Source organism: Amphimedon queenslandica, unplaced genomic scaffold, assembly GCF_000090795.2.
Source record: "Amphimedon queenslandica unplaced genomic scaffold, v1.1 AMPQUscaffold_13346, whole genome shotgun sequence".
NCBI classification, from domain to species: Eukaryota; Metazoa; Porifera; class Demospongiae; order Haplosclerida; family Niphatidae; genus Amphimedon; species Amphimedon queenslandica.
The window spans coordinates 2,537-12,651 of NW_003546418.1; the positions used below are offsets into that span (position 1 = coordinate 2,537).

The following is a 10,115-nucleotide window of genomic DNA, read 5'->3' on the forward strand; positions in this document are numbered from 1 at the left end:
TGAATAAATACTCAATACAAGATGCTGGAGACATGATATTAGCTTATCAGACACACTTGGATGAATTCTGCGAGAACAAATTAACAATGTTTTGTGATCATCCACTTAAGAGATTATCTTCTTCTCTTCTCACTTGTGAGACGATCAAGTTTGTTCTGAAATGGAATCCAAGTGAGCATTCTCTCTCCAGTATCAGAGCCCTCCTATGGAAAACGTTCAAGGATAATCAAGTGGAGGTGGTAGTGATCAAGGAAGGGAACTCCATCATTGTTACTTGTTATGCTCCTCATTATCTAATGGAGAGTTTACTAGTGACAGCTAGAGATAATGTTGATATGCTAAAGGAGATGGGATTGATTAGTTTAACTATTGGTTACTATACTGTGTATGATGAACATGCAATTGATGAGGTTAGTGAATGTATGTGTATATAAATTAATAGTATACTTTAATATTTGATAGGAGGTGAAGAGTCTAATGAAGAAACTGGAGATGGTAGAGAGTGAAAGAGATGATTTACTTGAGGAGAATGCTAAATTGAAGGGCACAATAGACACATTAGGTATATACTAATTATTACTCATAAATATTAATAATTTAAAGGTCAAGGCAAAGAAGTTGACGAAAGCAATAAGTCATCAATACAATCATCAGGTAAAATGACACTTATGTTTCAGACATGATATTTATAATAAATATTGTTCTGCACATGAATTCTGGATAAATTCATCATGATTCATGAAGTTGAATTTTGTTCATAATACTTTATTGCATTAGATTTTGATAAGGAAGACAGTAAAAAAAAGCTGACAAAAGCAATGCAAATGGAAATAGATCATTTACGGTCAACTCTTCACAGCAAAACAAGTATATGTACACCCATATTTATTACTGTAAAATGACAATACAGTACAGCTGTGTTATTTCTTGTAGTTCAATTGGTTATGGTACGAATTTTTACATGTACTGTATAGGGGTTTTATTTCACTGGAAATAATTTTTGCTAATTTTGCATTTTCATTAAAATAATTTGCATAATTAAATTGCACAAAGAAAAATGGCCGCAGAAGGTAAGATTTGTGAAAATTTATACTAACAAATGGAAAATCTCAACAAATTCGTGAAATTTTATACTAATAAATAAAACCCCTATATGGTATATTGCTAGTATGAATCCTTCAAATTGTTACTTGTAGCACATATATACTAACTATAATGGTATGATGTTAATTCTAATTGATTACTTTTCTGCAAGTACCTAGTAGATGAAGTTTTGCAGTGAGTTTATATTTTCTAGCTTGTAATTCTTGAAAAATGCAATTTTGCAAATATCTTATTGTTCTTTCATTTATTTGTGCTAATGAAAACACACAATTTAATTCTGCAAAGCATTACTAGATCTAGTTAATGCCGGCAAGGGTGCATCAACAGCTCATGCACCAGCAAAATTAAATTCACACTTTATTAGTACAATATCACAAAATATAAAAGCCCTACAAATTGCATAGTATTTTGAAGCATGAGTGTTTTAGGGAGATGATTAAAGTCATTCATGATTTGTTGGTAGAGTAGCTAAAACATGTTAGATCATCACAGCTCATCTTTCAAGATTTTCATTTTTAATGATATAAAATTTTGCTAAAATTAATTATATAAAAATTAATATTATTGATTATGAACTGTAAATGAAGCATTTCCTTAGATAATAATAATGACTATTATTTTGATAGGAATAGAAGGAATATTAAATGAAAGAGAAAAGGAGATTGAAATGTTACAGGAAAAGATATCATTATTGAATGTACAACAACTGAAAGAAACTTCAGTTACTCTTAGTATGTATTACATTATTATTAACATAATGACTAGTACTGGTATATTAGGAAAGGATCAGTCTACACAATCAATAGATCCACCAAAAGGACCAGTGTATGTAGCTAAGTATGACTATGAGCAAAGGGAAGCTACTCAACTTTCATTCAAGGAAGGAGAGAAACTTGAGATCAAGGAAGAGCATACTGATGGATGGTGGCTAGCAAGATCTTTGGATACTGAGCAAGAGGGGAGTGTTCATATTGATCATATTAAAAAAGATGAAGAAAGTGAACTGTCCACATTGGAATCACTTGAACTATTTTATTATGCAATGACAGAAAATGTTGACATACCTAAAATCAAGGAAATTAAGACAAGCAGCAACGTTGAGAGAGCAAGTCTCTTTTTATCATTAATTAAACAAAATTCAGTTCTGCTAAATCAACTTAGAGAAAAAGAACGTGGTAAGGTATAATACTGTTTGGATTATATAAATTTTTCAATGTTGATGAAGGAAAGCATGTCTATTTTAATGCCAACAGCTTGATTGGTGTGAGTATGTGTGTATATTGCCATGTATTATAAAACTCTGAGAGATAAAGTTAGAAAAATCTTTTTTAAATTCTGCAATATTTTGCATGCTAATTTTCAGGAAAATAGTTAATTTAATTTAAAATTAATGGATCAAGCAGCATATTAGAATTTGTTGAAATTTAATTTTCATTTTAATTTAGAGATTATTATAGTTTTTTGGGAATGAGCATGCATAGCCAAATAGATTTACTGAAAAGATTTGCAAGAAATATCAAGTAGTAAAATTATGCATTTAATTAATCCTTATGAAAATTAAGCTAAAAATTTATTTTGTTATTTAGTAAGTATGTTAAATTTTATTGTATAACTCAATTTATTTATAACTTTTTGTGTATTCAGAAAAAACTAAAGCAATTAGGTGGTATGATGATGGTGTTCAACTGACCTCTCCATCGTTAATACAATGTCAAGAAGTAATTTCTCTATTAACATACAAACATATGAACATCAGCATCATCAAATCATCTCCTGACATTGTGCTTAACCTGTTGCCAGTTGTATTACAAAATGAAAAGGTGACGTACTTCAAAATACAAGACACTCAGCTAACACAGGACTGCATCTCATCGTTATGTAACTTACTGGCTAATAATAAATCATTATTAGCTTTACATCTTACTAACTGTTCCATTGATGACAAAGCAGTTGCTGATGTTACAAGTGTGCTAAAAACACACAATGACACACTTAAAAGGTTATCCTTTTTTAATAACCCTCTTATTAGTTCTTTTAGTGCTCAGTCTCTTTCTGAACTAATTACCAATAATTCAACAATAACTGAACTATCAATAAGAGGCACTTCAATATCATCTGATGGAATATTACTAATTCTTTCACTATTATTAATTAATGAGAATATAATAAAGTTCTATCTAGATATGAAACACAAAGATGCATGTATAGAATACCATGATTATAATATTATAAAAGATAGATTAATATTTGTATAATTAATGATATTGTTTTATTTAATTTAAACATAAAAAAATAATTATAAAAGTGATTTATGATAACTAAAGAGGAGAAAAAAACAGAGTTATAAAACATTGTTAACTTTATGATTGAGTTTTAGCAAGTGGTGAAAACAAAGATCTGGAGAGAAACTACAATGATAATAATAGTATTTATATTGAAGGAAATAATAGTGTAGCCTCTATAATAAGGACACCTTATAGTACATGTAATTATATGCACATACTTTCATATCAATTTGTCCAGTAGTTCATATTCATAATATGTAACATTAAAATCAGAATCACAAGGTAACTGTAGATAAATGAATAAATAAATAAAATAATTAACTTTGAATACATGAAAATATTATACTGTATAAGACCATAATTCAGAAACTTTTAGTCTGAATCATCTCAAAGTTTCTACAAAAAGAGATATCAATATGCATCAGAAAATGGAAAAAAGATTGGAGGTGATTTTGGAGCTATTTTTTGGAAAAAAAGCATAGGCTATAGTACCAGGTATTTTTCAGAAATTAGCCAATTTTAAAAATGACCATAACTCAAAAACTTTCAGTCAGAATTACTGCAAACTTTCTACACAGTACACAGCAAAAGGACTTCAATGGAAACTCTTTCATGAATTCATCATTATTGTAATCTTTTAGTAGTGGATCCATTACCTGATATATTTACTGACATCAATGTCTGTTTCTATGGAATTGATGAGAGCACCAGACTCACTCTATCCCGTTATATAATAGCATATCCTAATTCTACATGAAGACTTAATGTTATATTAATAATGATGTATATATTTCTAAATTAACTTATCCTTACTTATAATGGTGATGTAGAGGAGGCCCTCACTGATAAAACAACACACATTATTGTTCTTGGCTTGGAGGGAATTACCATTCACACAAGGTCACAGTAGTCTCATTGAAATGGTTGGAAGACAGTTTACATGAAAGACATCTTTTAAAAACTGATAAATACATCATTTATATAATTCAGTATTTTTTTAAATGTGTGGCTAAAATAGCATTAAACTTTGAATGTTTCCTGTGTAGATTTTATGGTCATTTTACTTGTAGGTGGAGCTTGTGGTTTTACATGTATTTTGCAACCATAGATTGCAACAGCATTGGCGGCGCGCTGGTAGATCTAATAATTGACTGCATCTTTTCATTTCTTTATTTTACAACAGTTGTCCTTTAAGGTAAGTCTATAATGATTTATTTTAATCATGCTATAATTAATAGATCTATTACTATTAGATCTAGTCTAGTTTACAAGATTTCTCATCGTCAACAGCAAGCCGTCTGAACTGAACTCAGTTTCAATCACTAACCACAGATTATCTGTACCGGCACTGAATACTCAAAATGTGAGTTCAATTTACACTATAGCATAATTCTATGTTCTGATCAATAATAGGCTATTAGGATTAGACCAGTAGCATGATCAAATTTAGTCAAAATAGACCACCTTTGTACTATACTAGTGAAAACAGAATCCATTTATAATAGTCATAATTATCATTAGTTATCATCTTCACACCCTGACTATCCTTCCGTAGAGCATTACCTCATCTTGTTATTGGTAACAGTTGTCAGGATTCACTTAGTAAACACTGTAATTGTAGCTACATATAGCCTATATAGTATTGCTGTCACTATTTGACATTAGTGAACCGGGCCACATCATGGTACCATTATACTGGCTCATGCTTTTGTTTAATATTTCACCGTGAAAATAAACCGGCATACAGTATACATGTATTATGTTTGTGAAAGTTGTTCTTGTTAAATCATTGATTTTGCATGTAAAATCTACGGTCAATAGATGTATCTTCAAAATTGTGATTGTTATGTCAAAAAGGGGCCAGCTTAAATTTAGACCCAATGACCAACAAACTGAGAGCTAGCTGAGTTACGTTACTGCATTAGCATTTGGTATAATTTTACATATTAAAACATAAATTTGCAAGTATAGCACAATTTTTAGTTTGTATAAATTATTGATAACATTAGTTATTGTTTTATTATTGTTAACAAGAATTACAAAAATTGATTTTGTTATTGTCATTGATTGCAACATAAGTAGGTAAGCCATGCTTGTCACAAGTGATCCCCAACCTTTTGAATGAGTATTTTAGTAAAATATTAACATAAAAAGAACAGTAGTATTATGAACAGGGACAGGTATATGTTTTACCAAAACAATCAAGGAAATAATCAGTAATGAACATACATGGAGCAAAGGGACGAATGGTTAGAGGTATAGAAGGGTAACATGGGTAATCAAGGTAACACCATGACAGGGGTAATGAGGGTGACAATGGTAACAAGGGTGAAAGTGGTAATGAGGTATTAAGGGTGGGCTCATTACCCTTGTCGCCTCGTTATCCCTGTTTCCTCTGTTACCCTTTTCACCTCTGTCCCTATTACCTCACACACTGATCCCTTTGTTTTTTACTGCTTATTTCCTTAATCCACTTGGTAAAGCCTGACCTTACATCTATATTTCACAGTTCATTATGTTACTATACTGTTTAACTCAATTAATGATAATCATATCAGTATGTGGTTCACATAGCAGCACTAAATAGTAAAATGATACAGGTTATGTAGCTTCAATTGCAATGATACTAAGCAAGTTCTGTTACTCTGTGCTGAACAATTGTAACTGTTACTGTAACAAGTATATGATTTAATTCAGTTATAAACTTGTAATCTCAGTTATACCTTGTTATATGCATGCTTGAATGATATCGTAGACAGTTCTCATAATGATTCTTGGTAAATATTCAGTACTAGTTCAATTACACATTCATACACTTAAGGCATATACTCTTTATCATTATAGTGACTGGATAAAGGCTGTAAATCACTAAAATAATAATTAAAAGATGATTGATGTCTCACAATGGAGAGCAAGTATTGGACTGTGGAACTACTGTCAAGCTGCCTCCAGTAGACCAGCTAATGGCCGCCACTCTCACTCATTCAAAGCTACAGTAGACAGCAAGTCAGGCAGTACTACATCAGGAGAGAAGACATCTAAACTGCCACCAGCTCTGTCTCTTATTGTTTCTCTTTTTTTATTTTTATTAAGATACATGAAGCTCAATTTTATTCCTCCAACTGGTAAACAAACTAACAGTATATTTAATTTTATCATACAGTGTATTTACAATAGGTATAGTTACTGTTACTGTTATGATCCACTGCCTCCAGTCATTAGTCTTGTTTATAGCTACAATTGGCAGTAGCTCTGACCTAATCTACTATTTGGTTTTACTTCTCCTCCTCCTCTTATCAGGAGATGTTGAACTCAATCCTGGTCCTATAACAGGTAAACAAACAATTAAAACAACACTCATTTACTGATACACTACTGCAGGTAATCCAAAGGATATATTAAGGAATCATTCTGTTAAACTCACTGATGCTATTACTACTAACCTTTACAGAGTAACTGATGCACTGTATGCTGAAGGACTGATACCACTGGATACTAAAAGGGACATGTACTCATTAACAGGAGATAATGAATCAAGGAAAACTGGGAAATTACTCATTACTTTACAAGCAACACTTGAATCATCTCTTAATCCAGAGCAATATCTTTTTGAAATATGTCATGTATTAATAAACCGACAACATCGTACACTAACGGATATTGCTATCTCTATTTTACAACATTTAGGTGAGTGTGAGTACATTATCAGTGATCAATATAGTCATTGTATCTCAATACGTTAGGTCAGTCTATACCTGATAATGTCACATCCATTAGTTCAATACCTGATGATGTTCAAGGATATGCTGACAATATGAGACAACACTACAAACACCAACCTATTGTTGCTACAGACTGGCCACCAAGAATTGGAAAAGATTTTTTTGGAAGGCTAGCACTAGTAGAAAAACAAGACTCTAGCACACAAGCAGAATCAGCTTGGCATATGCTAAGAGGACAAGTTGATAAAACGGTTAAACTGACTGAAAACAAAGAGATAAGTCTCGAAGATGTTCTTCAACCCACAGATAGTTCTAATTCATCTCTCAGAGTAGTAATAGATGGTCCTCCTGGTATTGGTAAAACAACACTCTGTCGTAAACTGTTGAACATGTGGTCAAATGGAACACTTGTACACCAACAGTATGACTTGGTACTTTACTGTCCTTTAAGGAATAGCAAAATAGCTACAGCTACTACACTAACTGACCTGTTTGTGCGTCGGCGTTATGAAGTTCCAATGGTAACTGAATGGTTTGAGAAGAGGAATGGAGAAGGATTACTAATAGTCTTTGATGGTTGGGATGAACTAAGTGAACAACTCAGACAGTCTTCATTAGTTGCTAGTATCATTTGTAAAGATGAATTAGACCAATGTTCAGTAATAGTCACCTCTCGTAGCTATGCCTCCTCTTCACTTTTGAAATTGGATACTCTTAGTAGACATGTTCAGGTCATTGGGTTTTCTAAGGATGAAATATCAACAGTAATCATACAAACACTTCAAAAAGATACAAAACTAGCACAAGAACTAATTGATAAGAAAAGAGAAGATGATAAGGTTGACAAGACTTTGACAGCTACTCAAAGCAGTAAGGACTCACAATTAGCAGTGAAACTCATTAATGATCTTAAAGTACGAAATGATGTCCAATCATTGTGTTATGTACCACTAGTCTGTTCCATGGTTATCTTAGTTTATTGTAAAGAAGGAGGACGCTTACCAACAACACTCACTCAACTGTATGAGAACTTTATCCTACAAACTATCAGAAGACATGTTAAAAGACATAACATTAACCCACTTATTTTAGGTAGTCTTTCTTCACTGCCATCACAATTAGTAAAACCTTTACAAGAGATGTGTCATTTAGCTTATACAAAACTTGTTAATACATCAATGGTATTTCCTTCAGATCAACTACTGTCACTACATGAGGCAGTTAAAGAAGAATATCTTGGATTGATGACAACATTCATAGAATATGATGAAGAGAAGTATCAATTCCTTCACTTGAGTATACAGGAATTTCTAGCTGCATGGTGGATAGCTAAGCATGAGAAGAAGACAGAGGAAGTGTTTAAGAATCACTTTGATGATGATCACTTTCGAATGTGTCTGAGATTTGTGGCAGGTCTAACTCACCTTGAACATGAGAGCTATCAACAGTATTTTAATATACAACAACTTGACTTACAGTGTAAAAGGAAACCATTGTTTGGATTTGAGACTTATCATCTCTCCTACTTCTATCAGAATCCTGAGATTACACGTTATTATCATAGCAATGCTGATGATTATGATAATAGACTATTTTGTATCTACATTCTCCTTCTTCTTGTCCAACTCCTGTATGAATCACAGAACATAGCATTATGTCGAGTATTGTCACAATCTGTGAACAACCACTCACTGTGTCTGGATACTAGTATGAATAGACAATACCTATCATTGTTTGACTGGTTATGTCTCAGTTATTGTATCAAAAATTCTGACATAACTTGGAATCACTTGCACCTGGGGCAGGTATTCAACCAGCAACTATCAGTCTTCACTGCTGGACTAACCAATAACTCACAGACCCAGTGTAAGAGACTGAATTTAGAGTTGTATAATTCCACTGATGAATCAATACACATATTATTATTGCAACCATCACTTCTCAACAATATTCAGGAGTGCTACTGTGAATTATCTGAAGGTCTAAATAAAAAAAGTCAATATTTGCCCTGTATTGTATTGTTACAGTTCCTTAATCTTCCTCAATTGAAGATACTACACTTAAGCGGAATGAAAAATCCTACTATACCAATAGTTGACAGTACATACTACGCTGATAAGTGCACTGAACTTGAGAGATGTATAGCAACAAATTCAATGCTGCAAGAAATAAAGTTCAGTTATAAAGGAATGAATGAAGTAACAAGCATCTTAAAAGGAATGATAAGAAACAAAATAATAACATCATTAACACTAGATGGTACTCTTCCTCCTCTACCTGATGGATTAATAGAGCAGTTACTAAAGGACAACAACACATTACAAGCTCTTTCACTAAAATTTCCTGATGATCTCGTGCCATCATTACTAAATATAGTAGAGGTGAACACACCACTGACTGCTCTAGAAATAACAAAGGACTCAGAGGAGTTAAATGCACTCAGTGCACTGATGACATTGATAAATCTACTTCTTTCACATTTCAAGGAGTTACAGTGTCTGATACTACATGCACCATTCTTACCACATCTTCTCTCTCATTTAAGTCTACGTGTACTTACACTATCAATATATACACCTGAAATGGCTATTGAACTATTTACTATTCTACAAGCTAATGCTACACTAGAAGCTCTGACTGCATGTGGAGGTATTAGATGAAGAGGCAGTATATACCACCAGTATGGGTACTAGTCTGCAAGACATGCTAACACAAAACCAAACTCTGAAGTACCTTGAGATTAATGAGGGTGATGTAGTTATTTTTGACATTTTCATTCCCAGTTCATTTCTGTCGTTCATAACTTCTGGTCTCAGGCAAAACACCAGTCTACAGCAGTTGAGAATAACCATTCCACTCAATAAAGAAGTAGGAACTTTTATCAATGCCATCTCTCAAAATGACAATCTTAAAGAGCTTAAAATGAACTTCATGCCGGATTTTTCATACAGTAACTGTAGTTGGGAGGATAAACGACAAATAATGACACCATTGTTTTATGAAC

At 32.5% G+C, this 10,115-nt stretch overlaps 1 protein-coding gene and 1 long non-coding RNA gene across 2 annotated transcripts; both read left to right on the forward strand.

The window, feature by feature from the left end:
• The first annotated feature begins 6 nt into the window (after positions 1-6).
• Positions 7-573, forward strand: LOC109582894 (uncharacterized). Its single transcript, XM_019997954.1, has 2 exons — positions 7-410; positions 463-573. The coding sequence occupies exons 1-2, from the start codon at positions 33-35 to the stop codon at positions 571-573; spliced, it is 489 nt and encodes a 162-aa protein (XP_019853513.1). The 5' UTR covers positions 7-32.
• A 3,929-nt stretch (positions 574-4,502) lies between these two features.
• On the forward strand, positions 4,503-6,315 carry LOC109582902 (uncharacterized). The gene is made up of 3 exons (XR_002185266.1): positions 4,503-4,584; positions 4,628-4,752; positions 6,234-6,315. It is a non-coding gene; the product is annotated as an uncharacterized LOC109582902 (long non-coding RNA).
• Positions 6,316-10,115: the final 3,800 nt, after the last annotated feature.

Bases quoted from the DNA above. Each gene is read 5' to 3' on its own strand.
- LOC109582894 (XM_019997954.1), top strand. From the start codon at position 33: ATGATATTAGCTTATCAGACACACTTGGATGAATTCTGCGAGAACAAA. The intron at 411-462 runs GTTAGTGAATGT...AATATTTGATAG, and splicing joins ATGAACATGCAATTGATGAG to GAGGTGAAGAGTCTAATGAA.